General features: G+C 34.6%; 6 protein-coding genes and 1 long non-coding RNA gene across 9 annotated transcripts; 4 read left to right on the top strand and 3 right to left on the bottom strand.

Moving 5' to 3' along the window:
* Nucleotides 1-309: 309 nt before the first annotated feature.
* Nucleotides 310-3,879, top strand: LOC120206830 (protein HEAT INTOLERANT 4-like). Its single transcript, XM_039206407.1, has 7 exons — nucleotides 310-524; nucleotides 731-790; nucleotides 2,267-2,325; nucleotides 2,487-2,566; nucleotides 3,451-3,488; nucleotides 3,697-3,759; nucleotides 3,851-3,879. Exons 1-6 carry the CDS (start codon nucleotides 313-315, stop codon nucleotides 3,713-3,715), a joined length of 468 nt encoding a protein of 155 aa, XP_039062338.1. The 5' UTR covers nucleotides 310-312; the 3' UTR covers nucleotides 3,716-3,759; nucleotides 3,851-3,879.
* Nucleotides 3,880-5,506: 1,627 nt separating this feature from the next.
* On the bottom strand, nucleotides 5,507-6,021 carry LOC120206832. Its single transcript, XR_005524147.1, has 4 exons — nucleotides 5,937-6,021; nucleotides 5,810-5,856; nucleotides 5,666-5,730; nucleotides 5,507-5,585 (listed from the first exon to the last, which is right to left on the bottom strand). It is a non-coding gene; the product is annotated as an uncharacterized LOC120206832 (long non-coding RNA).
* A 584-nt stretch (nucleotides 6,022-6,605) lies between these two features.
* On the top strand, nucleotides 6,606-9,386 carry LOC120206827 (programmed cell death protein 2-like). The gene is made up of 8 exons (XM_039206402.1): nucleotides 6,606-6,696; nucleotides 6,783-6,910; nucleotides 7,126-7,215; nucleotides 7,314-7,411; nucleotides 7,528-7,826; nucleotides 8,125-8,359; nucleotides 8,820-9,024; nucleotides 9,143-9,386. The coding sequence occupies exons 2-8, from the start codon at nucleotides 6,818-6,820 to the stop codon at nucleotides 9,266-9,268; spliced, it is 1,146 nt and encodes a 381-aa protein (XP_039062333.1). The 5' UTR covers nucleotides 6,606-6,696; nucleotides 6,783-6,817; the 3' UTR covers nucleotides 9,269-9,386.
* A 743-nt stretch (nucleotides 9,387-10,129) lies between these two features.
* On the bottom strand, nucleotides 10,130-12,120 carry LOC120206831 (uncharacterized protein At5g64816). 2 transcript variants are annotated; one of them, XM_039206409.1, is made up of 2 exons: nucleotides 12,010-12,120; nucleotides 10,130-10,714 (listed from the first exon to the last, which is right to left on the bottom strand). In XM_039206409.1, the coding sequence occupies exon 2, from the start codon at nucleotides 10,656-10,658 to the stop codon at nucleotides 10,278-10,280; it is 381 nt and encodes a 126-aa protein (XP_039062340.1). In that variant the 5' UTR covers nucleotides 10,659-10,714; nucleotides 12,010-12,120; the 3' UTR covers nucleotides 10,130-10,277. The 2 variants fall into 2 exon arrangements, with proteins under 2 accessions (XP_039062340.1, XP_039062339.1); XM_039206408.1 differs by having other exon boundaries at nucleotides 10,130-10,722; nucleotides 12,011-12,117.
* Nucleotides 12,121-12,981: 861 nt separating this feature from the next.
* Nucleotides 12,982-18,024, bottom strand: LOC120206828 (small GTPase LIP1-like). Of its 2 annotated transcripts, XM_039206405.1 has the most exons (8): nucleotides 17,506-18,024; nucleotides 16,224-16,315; nucleotides 15,992-16,133; nucleotides 14,365-14,669; nucleotides 13,654-13,707; nucleotides 13,439-13,560; nucleotides 13,164-13,327; nucleotides 12,982-13,078 (listed from the first exon to the last, which is right to left on the bottom strand). In XM_039206405.1, the coding sequence occupies exons 1-7, from the start codon at nucleotides 17,594-17,596 to the stop codon at nucleotides 13,165-13,167; spliced, it is 969 nt and encodes a 322-aa protein (XP_039062336.1). In that variant the 5' UTR covers nucleotides 17,597-18,024; the 3' UTR covers nucleotides 12,982-13,078; nucleotide 13,164. The 2 variants fall into 2 exon arrangements, with proteins under 2 accessions (XP_039062336.1, XP_039062334.1); XM_039206403.1 differs by having other exon boundaries at nucleotides 13,439-13,707.
* Nucleotides 18,025-19,304: 1,280 nt separating this feature from the next.
* LOC120206807 (probable ATP synthase 24 kDa subunit, mitochondrial) lies at nucleotides 19,305-22,102 on the top strand. Its single transcript, XM_039206388.1, has 7 exons — nucleotides 19,305-19,343; nucleotides 19,637-19,733; nucleotides 20,072-20,216; nucleotides 20,276-20,386; nucleotides 20,690-20,827; nucleotides 21,217-21,339; nucleotides 21,829-22,102. Exons 1-7 carry the CDS (start codon nucleotides 19,305-19,307, stop codon nucleotides 21,890-21,892), a joined length of 717 nt encoding a protein of 238 aa, XP_039062319.1. The 3' UTR covers nucleotides 21,893-22,102.
* A 1,544-nt stretch (nucleotides 22,103-23,646) lies between these two features.
* LOC120206826 (protein SLOW GREEN 1, chloroplastic-like) lies at nucleotides 23,647-26,170 on the top strand. Its single transcript, XM_039206401.1, has 4 exons — nucleotides 23,647-24,297; nucleotides 25,085-25,231; nucleotides 25,509-25,589; nucleotides 25,827-26,170. Exons 1-4 carry the CDS (start codon nucleotides 23,662-23,664, stop codon nucleotides 26,010-26,012), a joined length of 1,050 nt encoding a protein of 349 aa, XP_039062332.1. The 5' UTR covers nucleotides 23,647-23,661; the 3' UTR covers nucleotides 26,013-26,170.
* The last annotated feature ends 616 nt before the right edge of the window (nucleotides 26,171-26,786 follow it).

Below are 26,786 nucleotides of genomic sequence, written 5' to 3'. Positions count from 1 at the left end.
TCCCTTGTTCAATTCTCGGAATGCCCCACTATTCTTAATAGTTTTGATTCCTTGGGAAGTTTGGGCGAGATCTAACGTCTAATTTTTTCTTTATGTTTTTATTGGTTATATTAGTGATTTCTTACTAGTAAAGGTTAGTATTTTAATTGAGTGAAAAAAATTTAGTTGAATTGATGAATCTTATTTTATTATTTTAAAATTGATTGAATTAAATATATTAATTAAATTAAAAATTTTAATAGATAAAAGCTAATGAAATTGATTAATAAGTCTGCATCTTTTTTTTCCTTTTTCTCTGATTTATTATTTTCTATGATTGTAATGAAATTATTGATCTTTTTATGTGATTGGTTTGTTGAAAATAGTTCTTTCCACCATGACCTGGTTGCACCTTTTCAGGTTGAGTCTCCTTTCCCACCTTCAGATAAGATTGGTATTAACTCAGTGCAGAGAGAAGCTGAAGAGATTGTTCCTATGAAACAAATGAAAATGGACTGGGTTCCATATATTCAACTTGAGAATAGGTGCCCAATTTCTATCTTCTGTATCCTTTTCTTTTATCATATTATTTATTTAATTTAAGTCATCTATATAGTTAGCCAAGGTAATAAATGAAATTGTCTATTTTTCCTTTTTATTAAGCCTGTGTTTGAATTGATCTAAATAAAATTTTGATTCTTAAGCCTGTGTATTTTGATTCTTAAGCCTGTGTATTTTGATTCTTCCACAGAGGCAACCAAGTTGATAGGCTGAAATCTCAAATATTCATCTTAAGCTGTACTCAGAGAAGGTATAATTTGCATACCAACACTTACTCCCCTCTTTATTTTTGTTTCTTTTGCATGCAATTTTCAACTACATCCAATTAAAGTATCTTGATTTGATCTGCTTTTTGTTTGAGATTGTCAACTCGGTTCACACTCACATGTGCTTCTTTTGATTGTCTACAAAAAATTGCTGTTTTAAATGTAGACTTGTATATATTTTTGTGTGTGGTTGGGGTTTTAAACGTAGACTTGTATATATTTTTGTAGTAAACCCTTGGGAGATTTTGGTTAATCTGGAAAAAAAAACAGGAATAGTGGAGATCTATGAGCAATAGTTTCAGGAAAAATTGGCAAGGGCTAGTTATTATGTTTGGCCTGATCAATGTGTTGGGTATGATGTTCTGATTCAACCCCCCAACTCCCAAAAAAAAAAATTTAGCCATGGCTATGAGCCTCACTAGAGCCTTTGAACAGAAGCGTCACATACTGTATGAAGGCAACAATATGTTAAAAGTAACCATTGGAGCAAGTTCGGTAAGTTAATGTACTCCTTCCTTAAAAAAGTTAGCACAGGTCAGAGACGGCAGAGAGAAAAGAAAAGGGTTTGTATTATGATTGTGATGAACCATATATGGTTCTACATCAATGTAAGAAGCCCTTTTGGTTGGAATTAGCCAATCAAGATGGTGTAGAACCAGAAACAGTGACTGAACCGGGTAGATTATATCGTGAAGTATTGTGATTTTCGAGCTAGATGACAAGCTCTTTTCCGGGAGGGGTATTGTTGTGTACGTTAGACTCCTATTATATTATATTATATTATATTATTTTATTTTATTAGTCTTTTTATTTATATTATTAGGATAAGTTAGGAAAGAAGTTTTATATTTAGTAGGACCTTATTTACTTTCTTCCATTATTGTAATATCTATTTAAAGAGACTTATGGAATAATAAAAATAAAATTAAGCAGAATTTTATCAAAAGCCTAAAAAGATCTTGGTCTCTCTTTTTAACGAGTCATGGTCCCTTTGATGAGTTGAAAGGTTTCAGTCTTCCTTCGACGAGATGAGTGATCAATCACCATAGGTCGTTCCAATAATAACAATAAAGGGAAGGCAATCGCTTCCAAGGTTCTCGTTAATCGACCAGTGACACGATCGCATACAAGGGACCAAAACAAACACAATGGAACATACTATGCTTTACTTCTGTTAGGTGACAGCTTTCTTTAGGCTTTTGTGCCTCAGGCAATATTGGGTGTTTAAGCGCCTAGATTGCACCTGTCCTTGACAACATTGGAGCTAAGCCAACCATTTGATAGTTTAAACAATTCTTAAATTTGTCTTGTATAGATTGTAATATGTTATCAGTGCAAGCATATGGACTTCAATTTCTTTATATTATGTCATCTCTCCTGAGTGTGGGTCTGTATATGTTTCTGTTGAATGCATGCTTGTATTCCGATCTAACTTTTTGTATTTGATGTTCTTTCTGCAGGGTTGCTTTGAAACAAATGAAAATAGATCGTCTCAAGAAATATGAGTATTGTCTGCCGTGTGAGTTCTCTAGATATCTCTGGATGTTAAATTGCTGGATTACGCATTTGCTTCGCATATCTTCTGTTTATTTTGATGACTTGTCAAAGAGGAAACTGTGAGAAAAAGAAGGAAAAAACCCTTATTTATCGCAATGTTGTTTGGCCTGTCGCCATTGACAGATTTCTATCAGCCTTTGAAGGAAGATGAGCTTGAACAAAGCACTGAGGTTCAAATAATTTTTCCAGCAGAACCAAAGCCGGTAAGATTTTTGTATTTTCTGAGAAAATTAATTATGGCTTGATTTTATGTATATTTAAATTGTTTATACTCCTGGATAGAGTTTGTCATAGAGATTGAGCTTACCATGCTTTGGTAAATGAACTGTTGCATTTAGTGTAGTTGCAAGCAGGGTTTCAAATCACGGTCCGAAAACGTGATAGTGCCCGCGAAATAGCGGATTTGCCGCCGTCCGAGTTACCCGCTACACCCGCAATAGTGCCCAATAGCGCCCATGACGGCCACAATCACGGTAAACCCGAAATGACCGAAAACACGACCGCAACTGCGATTTGAAACCCTAGTTGCAGGCACCATTTTAAGGTTCGTGGCAGAAATTAGGTGCTTGCATGAGTTAAGCAAAGAGTCAATTGCTAAAAAATCACGTCATACACGATTACACGTGCACTTGTACATATGAATGCATCTATGATGCTCCCAACAGTTAGAAATAGGAGGTTTGAAGTTCAAACCTTATCAAATGTGGTTTCCGAATGCACCAATGCATTTTTTATTCTTATAAAGTAAATGTTGGAAAAAAAGTTTTCTCCCTTTGCATGATACAGAAATCAAGCATCACTAGTCCATCTCTTAAGTTTTCTTTACTTTTGGGGATGATCCACTAATTTTTGAATCATGAACTGTCAATCTAATGAAAATATATCTTTTAAAAAAAGAATTGAAAACAAAAAGGGAACTTATTTGAGTTATGCCTTGCACCTTAACATAGTATCTTGATTTGAGGGTTGTGCTAGAGTGTATTATGCCTTGACTACACACTATGTAACTATTTTTATCGGGATAAGTAATGAGGCTGTTACTCTGCAAAATATCACGTAAACTGATACATCCTTTCTGGTCTTGCAGGTTTTTTGTGAATTTGATTGGAGTTGGACGAACTTGATGTAAGCCTCGACTCTTTCATCATATTATGCTATAGGTTAATTAGCATGATCTTTTTGGTGATGTTTGAATCATGTGGACTGGTATCTTGGAATTTTCTTCAACAATCAGTTATTTATGCATTAGGCTTTAGTCAATCATTGTATGTTTTGGCTTTTGTATGCCGTCGTCATAGGAATCAGGTACTAAACTATACCTACCTATCTGCAGGAGTTTACTGATAAACTGATTGAGGCAGATGAATTAGAAAATGATCAGAAGGATGCTTTTAAGGTGAATCTGATTTCGAAGACCTACCAGTATCCTGTGGATTTTATGTATTATATCAACTGCTAGTTCAAGCTGACATGCTTTTGGTTTTTAGGATTTTGTCAAAGAGAAAGTTCGTGAAGCGAAAAAAGCTAACCGGAAGGTATATTTGTAGGCAACATTGCTTGTTGATTTGGTTAGGGAGCATGAATTTGGATAGGTTGATTCATTTGGCGAATTCCATTCTTATAGGCAAGAGAAGCTCGCAAAAATGCCCTTGAAGAAATGAGTGAGGACACTAAAGCAACATTTGAGAACATGAGATTTTACAAGTTCTACCCTGTTCAAACTCAGGATACTCCCGACGTATCAAATGTTAAGGTAAGTGCTTTATATACGTTTTTTGTAAAAAAGGAATCAGCTGTGTTTGTTGTTGAATGGAATTTTACAGTTTATTAGGGATAAAGATGTGATGATCAGGCATATTCCTGGAGGGGCAATTTGGGAGGCGGATAAGTTGGCTAAAGAAGGCATTGGATGAGAGGGGTTGTATGTAGGCATAGTTAGGGGGGTTTTGTTTGGTTTTTGTGGTTGTATGTTTCTGATGTAATCTAAGTTGTAATTTTCTATGGTTCAATAAAATTTACGAGACACTCTTTTTCTCCTTCCAATGCTCAACGAATTTTTCATATTTCGTTGAGTACGAAGGGGTTTTTTAATGAGGTCTCCCTATTCTATCAAAAAAAAAAGTTTCAGGCTCCTTTCATCAACAGGTATTATGGGAAGGCACATGGGATTCTCTAATGGAAGTTCATCTCTATTCAAGAATCGGGATCTAATCTAATCGAGGGATGCACTAGAGCCTGCTTTGCTTGTAAGAGTGTCGTGTCAAGCGTTTGTATGTACCGGGAAGTTCTTGGAGCACAGCTTTGGTGCGCCCCCATCACACTTATGTGCCTTAGGAGAAAGGTTTAAATTTACAGCTCCAAACTCTTAGATAATTAAAGCAGGACCTCTGCAGCATAGCAGGAATTAGTGGAATACTATATCTGCTTAGCGATCTCTTGTTCAGACTTGTTGTAATAGTAGTAGTAGTATACTATCAATTCAATTCCATTAGCCAATTACGATGTTTTCTTTATTTTTATTTTTATTTTTGTTAAAAAAAACTCTGAATTATATTGGTGTGAATCATGGGCTTTGAATGCTCTATGTTTGTACAAGAGGTTAGTATGGTCAGTCAGTTATATGTTCAGTTAGAATTGGTTAAGCCAGTTCTTATTTAATAAATTTCATAATTGAACTAATTAATTAATTTTAAGGAAATTTTCCGTTAATAAATTTCATAATTGAATTTCCTCATCAAACATCAATGCTGCAGCAGCTCTGCAACATCACACTGTGCCAAATGAGAATAGATCGAAATCTGGGACATACATAGTTTGGAGGTGACAACTGAACCGAACCAAACAAGTCTTGACCATGAGAAAGAGGCAAAGTAACCAAACCACCGACTCAAATAACTTCAATCATTCTCAAATATTTTATTTTCTATTTTAACTTGTTAATTCAATGGAACAACTGAAAGATATTGGGATTTTGGTTCTATTCCTCAAGTAGCATGCACAAGTACATTGCATTATAATATTTAGGCACAATACATTGGGAGTTCAACAACTTAGCCGTGTAACCAACAAATTATATAGTGCAGTGACCGGAAAACCAAACCAAAACTAGGAAAAGTTGACATGTTATGCCACAAATAAAACGGAATTCAATCACCATATTTATAGCTTCTTCAAAGCCATGCCACCTTCCTCCTTTAGATACACTTCAATCTGTTCCAATGCCTGACAGAACCATACTTCCATTTAGCCAACATCATAATCTGATAACACCAGAATATATAGGACAGAGAGAAAGAAAAGACCTCTGTTGCAATCACTGTTGGGGTAAGATCTGATACATCTCTATAACCTAGTTTGCCTGCAATTTCTGAAATTTTGGAACACTGGTTTAAATAAAAAAAATCATCCTGATATAGATATAAAGAAATCAAAATGAAGATACAAACCTGGTTGTCAGATCTCCAGACCATGCTTCTTGACCAATTGTATGTATCTAACAATTTGTATAGAGAAAATAAGAAACATATACATGTTGAAACTAAGTGGAAAACATAAATGGTTTCTAGGACAAACCTCTCTGAATTGAAGTGTTCCACTCCCAGGTCTTCATCCCAGATGAAAATATATTCATAAGTGGAAACGTCTGGATGAAAAAACCTTTTTGCATACCACCTGATAATATATATATATATATATATTAGCATGAATATCGGGAATGCAACAACTTATGATCCATCTAGCAAGGAAGCAATTGGAATTGAAGGAAGCGAGGAATAGGTAAAAGCTTATCATCCATTCCACCGTTTTGTTCTGTTTCTTCCATCGGCGAACTTCTCCTTCCTATTTCTTACTTCTGCCGCTGACGAGAAGAGAGAATAAAACAAATGCATTTGTGATATAGGGTTAGAGTTGTAAATTAATATTTTGCATCAAATAGAGTATTGTTAAAATATCAAAAAAGATCATACTTAGATTAAATGATTTTAATGAAATTATCTATGTCATTCCGTAATAAGATATTATGTCATCGTTAATAAATTAATGGCGATGTGATATAATTGTAACGAAACATAAATGTTAGTAATAAAATTGATAAAATTAAAACGTTAGTGATGTTTCGAGCCGAAATTTAAAGGTGAGTGATATTTGTTGTAATTTACACTTAAATAAAATATTTTTTTAATTTTTATCTAAATCTAGATAGGCAGCTCAAAATCCTCATGTGAGCCGCACAGACTACCTAAACTAAATGAAATTGAAGTGAATGACCAAAGCCCTAGTTTTTCTTACGTCTGTCCATCCTCCATACGGCAAAAAAGAGCTTGGATCAAAGGCTAGGCTTCAATTCTACTCCTTGTTTTATCTCATACTTCCTATGTCTCTCTGTTTCTTTTGATGTGAAATTTGTTTACTCCGCAGCTGACGTCTATTACTCAACCCTATTCCAATGCTTGATGAGCGTTGTTCTGCTAGGTTTGCCGGGGCCATGGGCTGAGGATAGCCGTGAGCCCTCTGATCATTATACTACCAAAATTGGTGGACTCCCTGTACTTCTCTTTCTGTCTCTCTCACTTCATTTTCATATGTGTTGATGTCCTCTGGCACCTTTAGCTGAATAAATTTTTGAGGTTTTTCAAGCAAAGGATGAAGGCTATCTTGTAAAGCCTTTGTCTTTGATATATACTCAACTCAACCTAGCAGAGGACAGTGGCAGTATCTTTTGGTTATGTTATTTTATACCTTAACTTTATTTTTTTAACAGGATTGGCCTCTTCCTATAGGGGCTTTGAACTTAAACCCCACTCTAATTCACTGCACTCAATGTGGGAGTAAACTCTGTCTTGTTGCTCAGGTTTATGTTAGGTTTATTTTTTTCCTTTCATGTTATTGCCAAACAACTTTATCAATGGAATCCAATTATTTATATCATTTTGCTAAATTCCTGGTAAGCTTTATGCTCCAGTTTCAAGTGGAGCTTTGAACATTGAAGACCGTCTTCTTCTTGTTTTTGGTTGTGTGATACCAAATTGTGGTAGCTCTCCTCTCAGGTTCCTTTCTCTATCATAATGCAAACCTTTAATTGTACAAGTGTTGTATTATCTTTTAGTACCAGAATAATGACCACTTAGATGGATGCTTTGTTTAATGAAATATGACCATGTAGTTGGCGAGTTCTTCGAATTCAGAAAGTGGAGACTGAATCAAAGGAATCATCTTCCTCTGCTACTCTGCATAAACCTCCTGCAGCTTCATCTACTGTTTCTGTTTCAAAAACTAACTGGTGGGAGAATTTGAGTGATGAGGATGATGAAGATGTGGATTTGAAGGACTTGAGTAAAGCATTTTCTGAAGCAGCTAGCTTGATTTCTGAGCCCAAGAAGACAAATAACAACCGGAACTTTGAGGGTGCTATGAAGCATTCATCTTTAACTGCACAAACAAGAGTAGATACTGATACACCAGGTGAGGTTGCCCTTATTATAATGTTTTACATCTCAATTCCTTTAGATACGTATAATTGTATGTGATAGCTTAGACTCTACAATGTGTTCTACATTGTCATTGATGTTAACAATAGCGTCATAGTCTTCAAACACTGCATTCTCATTCCTTTCTGTTTCGCATGTAAAGCTTTAACTTGGTTTTCTTGTACTGTTGGGTCTTGGAGAGTTGCATTGAATTGCCATCTAAATTTATTCCTATACTAGTTTTGTTGTGCTAAAATTCTTTTTGCTTGATTCATTTTGTTCCCTTGTTGCAGTAATGCCATGCTTCTACATTTATAGTCAGGTGGAGTCATCATCAAAGGATTTTGCTTCTGTGTGTTCAAATCACTTGTCACTTTCGGTCAAGGAGAAAGAAGGCGATGCCGATGATCATGAACAAGAAGAAACATGGGAAGCTGAAAATTATGAATATGATAAGGCTCTGAATGCTGACAGAACTTATCTCAAGTTCAAGAAACAATTGGATGCATATCCAGAGCAATGCTTCAGGTAATTTACAGTTTTTGAATATGCTGGAAACCCTGTATAAGTTAGCATATTGTTCGTTAAAATTCATACATGGTTTCTTCAATGTTAGGCCTTTGTTATGACTCTAGTTCATCAACAACAGAATAATGAATGTACACACAAATTTTAAGGGCATAAACAAGATTTTGAACGGGTCTTGCAACACTGTTAGTTTTTCTTTTTCTTACTAGATCCTGGTCAAATTGATCAGAAAGAAAAGAGAATATAAGCATAAAAATAAACTGGGAAGAAATCATACTTTGTCACTGCCCAAATTATTGCAGAGATAACATTGATTCTATTAGTAATTTGAGATGGGAACTGTTACTCTACATATCATTTTCTCACTGCATGTAGAAGGGAAAAGAATATTGAAAAAAATAAAGATTAATATCTTCATGTCTCTGATAGAGTATTATATGACTGATCTTTCTGTTCTCAGATATGAATTTGGTGGGAAACCTCTTCTGGCTACAGCTGAGGTGGGAAATGCAGGGAATTGCGGGCTTTGTGGTTCTTCAAGGCACTTTGAACTGCAGCTTATGCCCCCATTAATATATTTTCTTCAAGAAGAGACTGACCTTTGTCGTAAAGGTTCTCTGGAGAATTGGAACTGGCTGACGCTGACTGTCTATACATGTTCCAAGGTCAGTTGTTGACTCGTTGATTACTCTAAATGAGCGACATATATTCTGCTTGCCTGACAGAACTTTTTTTTTAGTGGAAAAAGCCTTCCATTCACACTTGTTATATATTTGTTTACAGAGCTGTTCCAAGTCATTTGATGAAGAGAAGTCCACCTGTGGTGCTTGGTTTGTGGTGGAGGAGACTGTTATCATGCAATTTGATGAGAAGCCCATAAATGAGTGGCTTCAACGCTATTTCTCATGATTTGCAATTTCTGTCAAATGTGTTAATTGAAACTCGTTCAGTCTTTATGATCTGCAGTTTCTATGAACCAACATTATACATAGCCTACAAGGAACCTGGAAAGTTCACTGATAATATAGGATGGGTTTGCCAGTTTTTGTCATTCACAAATTTAGATTGCTTTTTAGATGTACTCCGAAATGTCAGTCCCCAAGAAAGCGTTATTATGCATTGGTGGAAGATTGATGAGAGGTGTCAATTTTTGTTCAACTTTATTTACTATTTTGACTAAGCTTTCTGCTATGGCTAATATGTGATCTTTAGTTTAAAATTTAAATTCTTTTTTTTATCATAACAAGTTTTTATACAGATGACTGGAATTGATGACCTTATAGTATGTACATGGTATTAAATTGCACAAGGACCTTTAAACATGTTTCACTTGCTGGACAAGTCTTTGATCATAACCAAAGTAGAAATGGATGGAAAATGTAACTTAATAAAACTGTGAGATTGAACTGAGAAGTTGAGCACCTCTTTTGGCATTGAGGTTTACAAGATTTTTGAGATTTTTTTTGGTTAATTAAAAATTTTGACCTTTTTTATTTACGGTTTGTGTTACATCAACTAATCCAGCAGACTTGGAAATAAGGGTGAGGAGGAAGCTTTAGAGTAAATGATGGATGATACAATTGAGGTTTTAGAGTCTCCAAACAAAACATTGCACCATCGAGTAACTAGAAATTTGCTTATAGCAGGCAATGGAGAACCCAATTTGTTTACAAAATAAACCAATTTAAATGCCCATAGCAGGCAATTTCAGTTATGGTAAGTGTTCAGACACTCACTCAACACGATGATGCGACGATAAAGGCGGACAGAGAGATCAAAATATGAAAACCATACAAAGAATAATCTTTTCAAATACAGAAATAAATCCAACAATTACGAGTGAAATAGCAGTCATTGGAACTAAATGCAAATGTTCTCCATATTTTGCTCTGCTGTTCAAAATCTAAAGAGAACCGCATTAAGAAGAATTAGAAGCCGATAACTTAAGACACTCACTCTGACACCTCCGGAGGCAAATGTCATTCCAGTTGGGCACTTGATGTTGGTTAACACAAACAGTTCGAGCACATGCATCAGAGCAAGCATCAAGCTCCGACACACCACAAACGGTAACACAAGTATCGGGAATAGGATCCTTTGAAAATGCCCCAACCTTTTTCAACATTCTCTTTGATGTGCACACTCTCTCACAAACAAAGATATCATCTGAACTCTTCTCCCTTCCCCTGGCACTCTTGATTCTTTGTTCTTCAGCATGCTTTTTCTTCATCCTAAAAGCTTGTCCCGCAATAACAGCCGGAATGGCAGCCCCAAGAAGGGACCACCACATATCAACCATTGCAAATTGCAGTATGCAACCCCTTTAACCTTTCTCCTTCCCCAACCTTCACTTCTGCACTCTTCAATGGAAGAGGAAAATACAGCAATGAACTATCTTTATTCCTTTCTTGACTGAACAGCTAGCAGTTTTATATTTATCAGATTCAACTTCACTTTTAACATGATAAGAAATTCCAGTGGCAAATGGCGATCAAATCTATGATTTATGACAAGCAGCAGAAGATAAAAAAATGAAAAATAAAAGGGCAGGGGGGTTGTTTTATAAGGCAAATTATTTCCATTTGCAGTTCAGAGATTGGATTTTTGGTTGCCTTCCATTTTAAAGTTCCAGTATGTCTAGCAACAATACATTCAAACTTTATGCATTCATGTTAGCATTAGTTTATGAAAAGTTAGGACAAGTGCCATTTCCATCATATAATCTGTGAACATAGAGATAGAATTACAAACAGAATCAGCGAAGCTGCCACTATCAGTTAATAGAACCTATCAATGTTATCAAGACTCAGGGAGTGTCGGAAACTGGTATTGTCCCCTACAAATATGCTCAATCTTTTCAAGCTTTTTCATATGCTTGGAGGATCATATCCATATATCTGTCTAAAATATGTTTCCAACACAAATATAAGACACAAAAACTTTAGGAATAACAACCAGTCCAAGTACGTAAGAACCTATGCATTTCACCTTCCAATAACAACCATTTTTCACATGATTTCCTAACCAACATAATCAAGCTACCCATCTTTCCATCTGAAAGATTTTAAACCAATATAAAGAAAATTCCAAACGAGGTATATTAATGCTCTTATTACAACCAAAAGCCATCAAAAAGCCTCAGAATCCCCATTTTTTATAAATGTTTTACACACAACAAATAAATGGTTAATTCCAGTATCAGAATCTCCATTTTTTATGACTGTTTTACACGCAACACATCCTTATACTTTTGTGAACAAAAACAATAGTTTTCATAAACAATCACATATATTCAATTCCCCAGATTGAGTTTATTATTGTACAAAACCGAAAATAATAATTCCTAAAAGCTTAGAGCTTTAGCAATCATTACTAGTTTTAACAATTGAGAAAGTACCCATTTCATAAAAGGAAGAAAAGCATCTCATCATGCAGCAACATGAACACATTATTGGAAGGATAATTATGCATCAAATAGGTAAAATAAACTCAAATTAAGAGCCCGAAAATGAGCTAAAATAACAAAAGGGAAAAAAGAAAAGAAAAACCCAGATGCTAAGTTACAGATCAAATAACAAAGAAGATATAACACATGCTGCCACTAATCTTTGAGGTTCAGTATTTAGAAACTAAAGAAAGAAGAGCCTGACCTTTGGAGCAGGAATTTAGATAATTACAGCAAAGAGAGTAGAGCGGCTAATACGTTCGCTTTCGACTGTGGAAAAATGCATGTCTTCGAGGGTTTTTGAACCCCAACAACAAATCCATTAAATTCTGGGATTATTTTCTAAAATAGGGCGCTTTTATTTATTTTTCGTTAAAACCAAGATGAATGGTGTGTAAAACTTTAGGGTAAACTAAACAGATAGTCCTCTGATTAAAAGTCGTTTTTTACTGCGTCTTTCAGTTATGAAAGATTATAAATTATCACTCGATTAATAAAATTAATATAATAATAAATTTAATTCTCAATTTTTATAGTTTATTTTAATTTTATTTTAATTTTAAAAATTAATCATCAATATTTTAATACATTATCAATTTAATTTAGAAGAAAGCCTCTTCTCTAATAATTTCAACATGAAAGTATCTAGATTGTTATATAACATTGTTGAGAACTTCTAACTCTTTTTATAAAAATTTGATGTTAAAAAAATTCTTCATTTAGAGAGAAATAACTTTTTTTCCTTTTAATTTTTTCTTTATAATTTTTTTTAATAATCTCACATAATAATTTTAATTTAGTACATTATTTTTCTAATTAAAAGAACCCCACTAGTCTTCTTAATCTTTTTAGAATTTCTTTGATTAAATAAATACTATATAAGAGCTTTATAATTCTAAAAGTATAAAATATGACAATTTGTAAGGTTAAAAAAATTCTACTATTAGAAAAATGATTTTGAAAAGTGTTTCTAGAAAATGTTCAAATAATAATTTTAAATGTATTGAAAAAGGATAGTATTTAAAAGGGGTTATTTTTTTATCAAGTAAAGAGAGATTACTTTTATTAAACATATATCATAATTCGAACCTACATAAAGTGGAATAACACGAACATCTTTGACCATTCGACCAATTAAAAATAATTATTTAATTCAACAAGTACAATGCGGGGATAAAGATTCATTACGAAAGAAAAGGGAGAAATTGATGGAAATAATGGGGATATTTTATACATCCATCCAGTAACCAAAACGCCCCATGCAAGTGGAGAACCTGTGTGATATAAAAGAATTGGCTTTACAAGCAAAACTAATATGGTTAGAAAAGGAATATTGAAGCAAAGAACAAGTGATATTACATCACACATTAATATCTTGGGAGCCTGTAAAGGAGAATCTCGGAAGGCTGTAATTCTCGGTCACGGAAACCGGTTGTTGAGGGTAAAGCATAGGAGGCGGAGTCAGATTGTGCGGTGCTGGTAAGGGAGGAAGCATGGTGTACCTGTGAGGGTCACCGCTCAAACTGCAAACAACACAATCCTATCATGTCATATACACACCGGAAACATGGGACGGAGAGACAGATGAGAAAAACAATGACAACAACAATTGGTAACCCCTTCGCCTTATTTACCTAGTACGCTGGTAAAACTGTTCATCATCGCTGTAATTTTCATCCAGGCGTTGAGAGGTTCGAGATGTGGACCATGTATTTGGGTTCGGTAAGACATCCAAAAAATATCTTCTCCTGATTAACTGAAGCAAGCATGATGCAAGTTTAACAATGGATACCTCGCAACAAATCGATGCTAGAAAACCACACAAAGTAAGCAAAGATGGCAATAATACCGTACGAAAAAATTTCATTACGCCTTCCTTATCATATCTAGCATCTTTGGTAGCCTGTAGATATCAAATACAATGTTAGACATCTAAAATTAGCAAAAGTCAGAACTAATGTCGTTAACTTGAGTTTGCGATGCTCATACAAAATATCAGATCTTTACCATCGCAGACTTTTTGCTTAAGTTTTAAACAGTTCATTGTGACCCTTATCGGCTAACAAGGGAAGCCATGATGGACAAACATGTTTGCTTGCAGAAACCAACTTTGTGAAGTACTTACACAGCATCTAATAAAACAAGAGAAAACTGGAAATAACAACCGTAAACAGTGGAAATGGACAACTGCACAGTAAAATCCCTAAATTACAAGGATTTACCAAACTAAACCATAAATTACAGGTGTAAATTATCCCAGACAGTCAGAGAGAGAAAGGACCTCAATTTGAAATGCAAGAATATTGAGGACAATTAAATTCACCCTTATTTATACAGCAATTTGAGACATATAATTGAGTGAAATAAAACTGTACTATTTGACTTCATTTAAGAAAAGATGAACAGAAATATATTATTTGCACTATTTTAAACATATGATGTCTACATGATTCAATACCATTGAAACCCAAGTCTCCCTCATAAATATCAGCAATAATGAAATAATAAATTTTTACTCAAACGACATAAAAGCAAGTCAAAGCATAAGTTAAATGCTTACTGCAGTAAAACCTCCACTACCAGGAAAGCTCTCAGTCAGTGGAAGTTGCTCACTAGATGGAAGCAAGCCCTGCTTCTCAATCCACTGACGAGCTGCATCAACAAGATTGCCACTGCTACCTCTAGTACCCCCTTTAGAAGCAATATCAGCTTTATTACCAATAACAATGTATGGGACAGGAAGTCCGCCAGGACCTCCAGAACCTAGAGGAGCTGAAAATGTCCCAGACGCCGCAATCTCAGCTGCCCACTTCTGAAGGCTTGTTTTTGTTCTCCTTTGGGAAAGATCATGAACAAAAATAACACCTGCAGAAAACTTCAAGGCAGAATCATGAGAGAAAATCACAGGTCACAGACATTCCAGTAATTACAAAAGGCTCAGAAGATGCAGGAAAATTTTCTACATGCTGAAAATTTGGTGAATATCTTTGGGATGTTAATGGTAGCATGCCAACAATATCTATGACCATTAAGCTAAAGTTATAATAAGTGCATTCACCTATATTGCAAACGTCTCCATTGAATAAATTCCTTCAGTTTGGTATTTTGCAAATTTGCATCACAGTTAGAAATGAAAAGGGGTTCTATACAGAAGGAACAACAAGTTTCTAAACCAGCTTTTACCTCTACTGATCAATAGAATCAAATGCAGTCTAAGAAGTAAAATACATTTTGGTTAAGAAAAAAATGGAAAGCATGCAGCTGCAGTGTAAATTATTTAAGGAATAACAGGCTATGCGAAAGCTGATATACAACAACTAAAGCCAGTAGCCATCACTATATTTTAGGTCTAATACCTCTTGGCATGCAGCAACATCGGGCCCTGACTATTCTAAAGTTAACCCAAGTCAGAACCCAAACAGGGGAAAGCTCTCCTAATTCTTATTTTCTCCATTTCACAGAAGTCGAAACTGAGACCTTGCTTTAGTAGCCATCATCAATGTTTTCAATGGTGCAAGGTGCTAGAACCCTTATATTGCGTCAGGTGCAATATATATTTGTGTGTGTATAAGATAAGCTTGAATATATAGTTATGATTATAAATTCTAAAGAGTCGTCTAGGCTATCAACAAAACATTCAATTTATGTTGTTGGGAATTATGGATGACTCTTTATGGTGTCATATCATTGAATACAAAAATATTGAGAAGTAGGGAGTTTGATACTATCTTCTTTTTACTGGTAAATGTACATTTAATAAAAAAGTTAAAAATTAAACGAATAAATGATTAGGTGGCCTTTTCATATGCATATCATCTTACAAAGCACCCAAAAAGCTGTGAGGCTTTTTGTTGTCTAATGCTAAGGCACAAGGTGCAGGAGCACCTACACACACGCCTTGACAACACTAGCCAACACTCCATATATATGCATGTAACTCTATCAGGGTACTGATCAAAATACCAACGAAGAAATAGCGATGGTCCTCAATCTGTTCATCATGCAATCAAGAACTTAAATCCAACTAGTACAAAATAGAACATGGCTGCAGTAAGCCATCCAATCCCTTGAAAAAGCACAAGAAAGACTGTAGATTACCGGAATTACAAACTAGGCATCAGAAAGTTTTCTTGCTAACAATTATCAAGAACTTAACATTTTCTCAAGTAAAGAGATTAAATACTCACCATTAATTTGTGAATAAAATAGAGACCTGCAATCTTTGTATCTCTCATGTCCCGATACATCCCAGAGTTCGACAAAGAAATCTCTCTCGGCATCCCCTTTTAAGCTGCTTGAAGAGCTACCAGGACTACCATATGTTGTATGCTGCAAAGAGATTGCAGTGGCTACTAGGTTAATGAACTCACATAATAACAATAACTTTATTTAAAGCAACAAAAGGATACTAAGTCTTACCTTCACAGAAACTGTACATCCAATAGTTTGAGGAGGGCGAGCAATGGAAGAGCCTTTAACAATCAGATGGACAAGAGAAGTTTTACCAACACCTGCCAAAAGACTAAGATTTCATTTTGAAGTTCGGCATCTAACAAAAAGCTGAAAACAAACATCCTTATGTTTGATTTAAGCATGAAGGTAAATAAATCAGAAAGGTAGATTTAGAGTCTTCTTACTGCCTAATAACAGCATAATATGTCATGATTGTCCAGGAAGTTGAAAAACAAGTCAATAACATAGTAACAAGAACCAGTAAATATGTTCTAAAGATCTGTTAGATTGGTATAGAAAGTATTAAAAGAGTCGTCAACAAATTACTCAAAATAATGCCACCAAGGCTATGCAGATTTTTCCTTAAAACTAACTTGAACTGTTAGCTCAAGTATTAAATGAGGAATGGGTACGAATAAAGTACAAGTTTAAGCCACAATGCTCCCTCTTGTACCAATAGAAAACTTCAATTTACATATTTAGCTATAAAATTTATACCATCTTCCCATTTATACATGATCCCAACCCTTTCCCCAATGGCTTCAAATTCGTTTCTTATGCATGCATATCAGTTATCACAAAATACGTCTCCTCAACCGAAAGCCAAGATAATAAGGCAACTATTTCACCCCATAAACTTCATCTCTCATTTCTAGCATTGAAACTGTGAATTACCACTAGTTAAGTCCTCGAATTTTTAATGCGTAAACAAAAACATTTGTTACTTTGAGCCCTTTTATCCTTATATTAGGGCAGGTAAATCAAGAACTCTTCTTTTTCCAGAATAGTTGCACTTCAGGTAGCTAAAATCTGAACATCCATAAATTTAGCGAACCCAAAATCAGCAACAGCAAATGGTTTTTTATACTAATATATCTCTATCAACTATGTTCCTTCTCAAATAGATACATTATCAAGGATTTAAATTGTGGTTACGGCCACATTTTTTGTTGCATTGCATTTATTGCGATTGGGGACATAAACATGATATTGCATCACTGCGATATCGCGGTTGTGCAATAAGAGTTTCGGACGGCACCATTACCATTTTATAGCGGCAGCTATTCCGATAGGGGAGTGATATTTAAATCCCTGACCATAATAATACTTTAACGGCACACGAATTCGTTAAATTAACAGCTACTCCATACCAAAAAAATACAGCAAAAAGAAGAAAACATTGCAAAGACAAAAACGTTATATGAGAGCAAAAGATTTCGTTACTAGAAACAAAGTAAAAATTCAACACCTGAATCACCGACAACAAGAACTCTAATCTGCCCCCAAAGAGGTCCTCCATTAAGCTCATTGTTCGCCATTTCACGTTCCCTCCAAAACATGTTCTCTTCTTTTTTTTCTCTTTTCTTCTCTCCCAACACATAAAAGAAAAATCCACTCCAAATGATAACCCAACTCAACTCTCAAAAAATAGAGAGACTGAATCAAGTCCCATCAAACAGGTACAAATTTAAAGCAGGGCATCATTTTCTCGAAACGGGTACCCAAAATCCCAAACCAAAATCCACGATCCTAAAACACATAATTTCTGAACTCAATTGGATCTAACAAGATAATGGGTATCTTTGGAATGGGAATATGGAGTTTATGTTTGGAGCTTTCAAATCTCAATGGATTGAACTTGGGTTTAAAACTATATTTTCCAGAAAACAAAAATATCAACGTTTTAAGTTGGCTTTACAGGAACATTAAGAAAAATGGAAACAGAAAAAACAGAAGTAGAGATCTAGAATTGGTTTTCGGATGGATCGAATATATGCTTCATTTTCATGTGCTGATACGGATTGATTAAACAAGGAAGCTTGAAGTTGGAACGTACAACTCACGCGCTAGAATGTGAGCCAGATGTCTAAGTTATGTCGATTTCCTTTAGGTTAAAATATGTTCCACATCACTATATTCTCAGTATATTTGAAATTTGGTTCCTATATTTTTATTTTTGACATAATATAAAAAAATTCTTAATATTTAACCAAATAATCATTTTGGCTCCTAATATTTTATATTATGTTCAAGAACCGCTAATATTTGACTAAATAATTATTTTAGTTCTTATTCTTTTTTAAAGAGAGTTTTGATCCTGTAACATTTTATTTTAAGGTAAAAAGTCCTCTATTTTAAAGTGTTGATTATTTGTTGACTAACCATTTTCATCTACAAAGAGACATTTTTACCATAAAATGAAATACTAGGATTAAGATACTAAAAAAATGGTTAAAATAAATATTTAATTAAACATAAGGGAATCTTTTAATATTATACCTTTTATTTTCAAGTATGTAGTTCTTATTTTTTTCGGATTTAAAAATTAAAGTCAAATGATTAACAATGATAAAACTCTGCCGTTAATTCAAGTACATTAGAACGTCATCTTTTTGTTACATAATTTCTAAATTAATTTTTTTAATTTAAAATATCATATCAATAAATCTAATAAATAAATTTAATGTCAATTGATGAATAATATTTAAATTCAAAATTTTTAAAGATAAAAACAAATATATATATAAAGACGACATCTCCACTCTAGTATTTCGGATAGTTAATATTTTTTTATATATTCCGATATATATTTTTATATTTGATTAATCTAAAATGAATATAAAATAATATTTATTTAAAAAATTTCAACCACAAAATACTCACATCCATACATATTTAATGCTTTAATCAATAAACTCAAAAAATAACAATAATTTTTAATCACTAACATCATTTATGCTATGAATTCCAATATTAAAATAAATACGCTTGAACTCGGATAATCAGGGTGAGTTAGAGGGAGGGAGTCAGCTCTTTGGAGCTGATATTTCGGAGTTACTAATAGCAGGGAGAAAAACCTGTGAAGAGAAATGAGGAAGGGACACGTGGCAAGAAGAGAAATGAGGGGAAATCGAAGGCACACCAACTCGGGAATCATCAGAACTCAGGACCTCGCACTTTGAGTCGACATTCCTTTTATGATAAGTTCAAATTCAGAAACCCTCATCCCTCCAAATAAAGAGAAAAAGTTTATTGAGCCCTCATATCATGGCCTTCTCTACTCGTATCCTCTCTAAATCTCGCCAGGTTTTTTTACGTTTTCCTTAATTTCTCCTGCTCTTCTTATTCTGTTTATCATATTATTTATCGTTTAGATCTTTATGAGTCTGAATGTTTTGCTTTTTCAGTCTAATTCGTTTCTTAGGCATCTAACAATGCATGACATGAGGTTGAAAAAAAATCATGAATATTACATTTATATGCGTTTTACCACACAACGTATGCCAATTTGAAATTCAAGTTCCCGAACTTATGTATATGATATCCTGTTTATTGTTGATGTGGCTGTGATGCGTTTTCTTCCTTGGATATTTGTACAGCTTTGCGGTAGTCAAGCCATTCTAAGACAGGAACATGTCACTCCTGTCCGTTTTTATGCCAAGGAGGCTGCTCCTCCCACTGCTCTTAAGGGTGATGGTAAGTGCATATCAGCAGGTTACACTGCTTTTGACCTTCTTTCCGATTTTTTCTCCTACACTGTTCTCCCAACTTTGGTTATGCGAATAATAGCAAGTTATTGCTTGTGTTTCTGTGGACTACATTTGCATGCTTCGTGCATATTTATGGCTGTGATTTGATTTCTATAAGTTAGAGGTTTTGATGCATATGTGGAAATAAAATAGGATGAGATGTCTTTTTCATGTTTATGCTTATATTATCTATTACTAATATATAATTGTTTACTGTTTGATTATCATTAATGCATGATCTTGTGTTTGGTTTACTGACAAATTCCTTTGGCTTTAATCAAAAAGAGATGTTGAAAAATATCTTTCTGGAGGTTAAGTCAAAATTTGAGACGGCATTGGGAATATTTAGGAAGGAGAAGATCACCATTGACCCAGATGACCCAGTGGCTGTCTCTCAGTATGCAAAGGTTATGAAGACGGTTAGAGAAAAGTAAGTTCTTTTCTATATGCTTTATAACGTGTTTACCTCTAAATCTGTCCCTCCTGCAGGGCCAACCTGTTTTCGGAATCTCAGCGGATCCAATACACCATCCAAACGTGGACTCAGGACATTCCAGATGCTCGAACATATTTATTGACACTGAAGGATATAAGGATCAAGTATGTTCATCCCTACTTTAAGTTTGTTGCTGTTGTTTGTAAATTCTTAATGATTTAATGAATACCATATTTCATAATTTAATTATGTTCCTTCTTTTTCTGCTATGATAAGCATGTTTATGTGGTTCTTGGTTTTTTCTTCCTTCTTTACATGAATACATATAGCTTTCAATGGAGAAATACTTTTGTCTTGTTTTCTTTTCATGGACTCCAAATTTTGTTTTTAATGACACTAATTTGTAGGCTTGTTGTATGAGTAAAACAGTTCTGCTTAATTTTATATCATTTCTCTACCTTCTGTAGGAGAGGAGACCTTGGTGCTGAGGCAATGATGATGGATGCTTTGGATAAAGTCGAAAAAGAAATCAATAAACCTCTTATGAGAAATGACGAGAAATCAATGGCTCTTCTTACGGCAGAGTTTGATAAGATTAATAAGCAGTAAGTGTCTTTATATAACTAAATATGCCTTATTCCTATTAACATTGACTAAGATTCTCTGAAATAGAAATGTTAATTTCACATTCAAGATGTATTCTTGGACTTGGAATCAGCAAGGTTCTTTTTGAGATTCCAACAATGGGTTCATTGTGTAAGATACTTAATTTTGCAAAGCATTTTTACATTATGGTCCTTTTCACAGAATGGCTGCTGTAATATGTGGTTATGAGCTGCCGTAGAACTCTAAAATTTCTTCTGTCCGTTAAGTGGGGGGTTATGTTTTAATATTTAATTATGAGCTGTTGAAGAATTTTACAGTCGTGCTTGCTTCTGCCCCTTAAAGGAAATGGAGATGTTCCTCTCTTTTGTCTAATCGTTTGTCTTAACAGGCTTGGAATCCGGAAGGAAGATCTGCCCAAGTATGAAGAACAATTGGAGCTAAAAGTTGCCAAGGCTCAATTGGAGGAGCTGAAGAAGGATGCTCTAGAAGCAATGGAAACACAAACTAAGCGGTATGTTAATGATCTTATGTTTTGCTATGACGATTTTCTCTCCTTTTTTTTCACGCTAGATTTCTTATGTAGTGGCCCTGGGACTTTATGGATGGAACTGAGTTAGCTCCTAGAAGCATATTTTCCTTTTTATTGTCCACACTTGCACATACATATTGGTTAAGGAATTGGCCTCCTTCAGTCATACTCTTGTAAAACTTTGAAACTGTCTTCTGTTTTGTTAATTTGTGTGATACACAGACAACTAAGATATATTTACGATTTACCGTTCAGTATGAAAGAAGCATGATAGTTTATAAATAAAGAAAAATTAAACATATATGTTAGTTTTGTAAATCCATGCATGCAACACAGTTTAGACGAAGAAATCATTGTCGGGCATTTACAGCTAAATATTGGATGGATGAGTGTTTTGTTTGTATGCAATGCATGGAACCATTTATGAAATGTTTTAATGCTTTCCTTTTAATAATAACTTTAAATCTTCAGGGAGGAATTCAAGGATGAGGCAATGCCTGATATAAAGTCATTGGACATCCGGAACTTCATATGATTAATCAAATTTGCCTTTGGAGGTCAACTTACAAGGTGAGCAAGGACAGTGGAGAATACCTTTGTCATTTTTGCTATAATAATAATAAAAAGCAGCTGCTCATTTGAAAGTGCAAAACCATCTCATCTGAATGAGTTAAGAGTTATTTTGTATCATTCTACAAGGAGATTCGGTAGTGGAAATCTTTTGTTAATGCACATGCTAGCTATTGAGTGTCGGTTTCTTTGAGCTGATATTATGGATGAAATTTGCGCTATGATCTGGCCACTTGTTTCTGTGAATCACTGTAAGTGGAACAGATACTGGTGTAGAAAACTTCTATTTACTTTCATCGGAATGCCGCCATCTTCCCTGTCGCAGCCTTGCCCTCAAAATTAAAGCAGCCATCCAGGTGCAGGTACCGCAAAGTCAATCTTAGCGTCGAATACACTGAAAGTTAGGAGCATCACCATATTAACTTAAATAATCTAATTTCAAGGCTGGACTCATGGCAAAGCTTTATATTCCATGCTATGGAATGATGGCCTAGATTTCTACATAACTTTAGTCTTGATTCAATGACAGTGGATGGTCATAATATCAAGCTGGAGTTGCATTGGAAGGGGGAAAAACGCATTCTTAGCTTATAACGGGCTTGCCTTGATTTTATAACATACGAATATATATTACGGAAAAGGAACAGTCGGTAATACGTGGAAGTATCGACATAGTTTCAGAGTCATTCAGTCTGAATGTTGTATGAAGAACACAAGTCAAATAACGGAACAAGAAAACCTAAGATGTAGAAGATCATAACAACATGGATGGTTCGACAGATTTGGATTCTTATATATCCACTCATGTGGTACTTCATTCTACAAGAATTATACAATAAGAGTTGTATATAATCAAATATAGCATAAGTTAATTACCGTTCATTGTATTTGCAAAAAGGCGAAATTATTTTTTAAATGTTTGTAATTCAAAGACATTTGATGGTTATTATTAACATTCATGTTTTTTAAAATATGTGAATCAAATACATATTTTGGTGTAAGTATAGACAGACTTCTAATCGCAAATAAGAAAAGATGAATCAAATATTTTTATCACGTGAGATTCATTTTTATGTCCAAATAACATGATAGTTTTAATGTTTTGAAAGTTAGGCTCATCAAATAATCCAGTTCTCCTATCCTTTACGTAGGCGAAGTCTACTTATTTGAGTACAGAATTAAACAAGATTTATATTGTGGTCAGCTAATCATCCCTATGATTTACCTCTTCCTATTCAGAGTAGGATAGTTCCCAAAGCTGAGCATACTTAGAATGCACATGTACAAAGTTATGTGTCAGATAATTATATCATAATTTTAAATAAGATGATATTAGCAAGATATTATCACATGGTAAATATGATTGATAAAATTATTAAAGTGCAAATTAAAGCGTAATTTAACAATAAAAATTATTATTTGATTAACGGTCAAGACATATTATTGATGTAGTATTTTTATATGTGTTCAATTACTAACGTAATATTTCTATATATGCTCAATTGCTAATTGCTGACGTAATAAATCAATTAATGATTCTCGTTCTATAAGGTTTGTTTTAACCAAGAACTAAAATGTTTAGGTTAAAAAGCTCTTAAAAAAAGAAATAAAGAATAAAATGATCAATTTTGTAAATATTGATGGTTAATTTTATTATTACGTCATTCCAATGTGTATATGGAGTTCTCCATACAACAATGAGCAATCTGGTCTTCAGTTCACTGCTCCTCCAGCATGTTTTCAATGAAAGCTTTCTCTTTTATCTCTCAAACAGAGTTTCATACTCCCAAATTTCCCAACCTTAAGCCCACCAAAACCCTGCACCCACTGTTCATCCATTTGCGCAAACTAAATCCTCTCCCTTTCCAAACAACCAAACTCTGTACTTCCTACAAACCCACTTCAACAACTAAAACCTCTTTTGTCTCTCCCAAGACCCAGTTTTTCAAATCGTTGTCAGAAAAAGTTGTTATCTTCCTTGTTGGGTCCTTCATTTTTATGGGTTGTTTCAGTGCTAAACCATGTTTGGCTCTTCCTGCTCAAACACCTTCCAGCTCTAGACTAAATTCAGAGGGAAAGAAAGAAACCCAGAAGGGGAAAAGTGAGGAAGAGGAGAGGTATGAGAAACTTTTGGAGAAAGAGCCTCGAAATGTTGAGGCTTTGAAGGTGCTTTTGTATGCCAAGATTAGGAGGGGGAAGACTGAAGAAGCCGTGGAGTGTGTGGAGAAGTTGATCGATATCGAGCCAGATGAGGTTGAATGGAGGCTATTGCATGCTCTTTGTTATGAGATGATGGGGCAGCTTAACAGAGCTAAAAGACTGTTCAAGGAAATATTGGAGGATACCCCTCTTTTGCTCCGAGCTTTGCATGTAAACTTCTCTAACTTGGTTCTTGTTTATATACTAATGTTCAGATAGCATCTGCTCCCTTGGAATACTGTTTAGAAGAAATTACTTTGTGAGACTCTGATTCATTGAGAGATGGCTTGAATCTAAAGTTAAATCAAATTGTGAAATAATTGTCAAATCCATTCCTATTCGTTTCATAGTTTTGGCTTAATGACAAAGGGCTCATTGGTTCTGAGAGTGAATTATTAGATTGAGATATATATCATATGCCATTTCTGGTGACTTATGCAACTTGAGTTTCCTAAGGTTATGCAGGTATTTGATTTTTCTTGAATAATCCCAGTTCAAAGTAACTGATTTGAAGGATTATGGTTAATCTTAGAATCTTGACTGTTTATTGTGGTATATTGTTTCTCCAAGGTGTTATTTCTATATCTAACTAATTGAACAGTTAGTTGAGATTATTGGTTGCCATGCAATACCACTGCATCTGCAGTTGCTTTTATTTGAAGCTTACCATTATTTCTGGCCATCTAGATGTAAGTTTTGCAGCATCTTGGTAGTATATATATTCGTGGATGTGGATGCTTCAAAATATTCTCAAGAGTATGCATGGATTGAATAAGGAAATACTAAGTCTTTCTTGGGAGTAGTTTTCCTCATAAAATTACAGTTATTGGGCTTTTGTGTAATTAGGGAGGCTTTTTGCTTGTTTCTTTTAGTTCAAATCTTACGGATAAATGTTGGAAAGAAAACAAGAATAGAAGAAAAAGCGTATGCTGTTACTTATGAATCTCTGGTTTTTCAGGGTCTGGCTATGGTGATGCACAGAAACCATGAAGGTCCAGCTATTTTTGAGATGCTTAATGAAGCACTAAAAGTTGCTATCCGTGAAAATAGAGTCACCGAGGAAAGAAACATAAGAATTTTAATTGCACAAATGCATGTTGTGAAGGTAACTTCTTATTCAATTGTTGTTGCTCAGATTCACAACACTCCCTTTCCTTTTTAGCTTTTGTGCTGGTGTCGTTTTTTTCCATTCCCCGCCCGGATTGGGGCAAGGGAAGAACTTGATTGTATATATATTTTTTTCCATTTCTATGCAGGTAGGGTAAAAGAAGAAACCATGAAAGTCGAATTTATTTTAGAAAGTAGTAGTAAAATTATTTCTTCATGTAATTGCTTTTTATCAAATCTCATATCATCATCAACTTATTAGTACTTGCTTGCAGGGTGAATTGGAGGAGGGAATGAAGAAATTTCAAGATTTGATAAATGATAATCCTCGAGATTTCCGGCCTTATCTTTGCCAGGTAAGTTTTTTTTAGGTTTATCATGTATTGCTAGTTGCTGGCATACCCTTTTTGTTTTGTTTAGGAAGAAGTTTATGCGGCCATGGCAGTTGATCTTTGATAAAATCACTTGTGAAACTGGATATTCCTTAAGAGAAAAGAGGACCTGACCTTTAGTAGATTCAGATAAAAGGACTATATACAACATTCTAACCCGAACTGCCATCAGTAAATGGCTAATTATGAGATTATGTGCAGGGAATCATATATAGTTTACTTGACAAGAAGAAGGAAGCAGCTGAACAATTTGAGATATATCAGAGTCTTGTACCCGAAGAATTTCCACAGAGAGGGTTCCTTGATGATGTTGTACTGGAAGCGAAAACCAAATCTCGGAAGTGGCTCCAAAGAGATTTTAAAGTTGAGTTCTCATACAAGAAGTAAAAGAATGGACAAATCCCAAGGATTATCAATATAGTTCTACACCTGTATCCTGTTTTTGCACTGCCATGAAAGACGTAGGTCCGGGATCCCTGGAAGATATCAAATATGTTGGTCGAGGACCAGCGGCTGCTACTGCCACTGGTTTACTCATGATTCGCCGAGAAGAACAGGCTGAGATTCTAAACCTACCCTTATCAGATCCATTTTTAAATTTGCTAAAAACAAAATATTTATAATTATAAAAAGTTCGTTTCATTTGAGTTTAGTATGAGTCTGTTAGTACTATGTCGCTTTGTATGAGTTTTGCATGTTAACAATTAGGGAATGAAACGTCGAGGTTCAGAACATTTGACTGCTATGGGAAAAACGTATATGAATTTCTTCCTCTTTTGACTCTTTCTTTTCTTCCTCATTTCCTTCTCTTCTCTTCATCCCAAATCTATTATTTCTTTGTCAATTTCGAGTTAGTGTGTAACGATTTGGTATTCATAGCTGCATCTGGCGATGCCCGAAGGTGTTCAAACTTGCCCTATAGGAAATGCTTCAAACCCAGCGAGATCTTGCCAAATTGCAGGTCGATTTTCAACAGATTGACAAAATGATTGATGACCAGTTAGAAGGTTTTCGCATGGAAATGAAGACTGATACGAAGACGGAAATGAAGGCTCTCTTTGAGTTGCATTTGGGAAGGTTGGAATAGGTCGATTGCTGCGTGAGTTGGGGGTTCCGATGAGATGTATCGAGCATTGACAGATAATGTGAGTTCAATTGAAT

This window comes from Hibiscus syriacus, unplaced genomic scaffold (genome assembly GCF_006381635.1).
Source record: "Hibiscus syriacus cultivar Baekdansim isolate YM2019G1 unplaced genomic scaffold, ASM638163v2 tig00014064_pilon, whole genome shotgun sequence".
Lineage (NCBI taxonomy): Eukaryota > Viridiplantae > Streptophyta > Magnoliopsida > Malvales > Malvaceae > Hibiscus > Hibiscus syriacus.
Note: the sequence above shows the minus strand (reverse complement) of the source record. Positions and strands in the feature narration are given on the sequence as shown.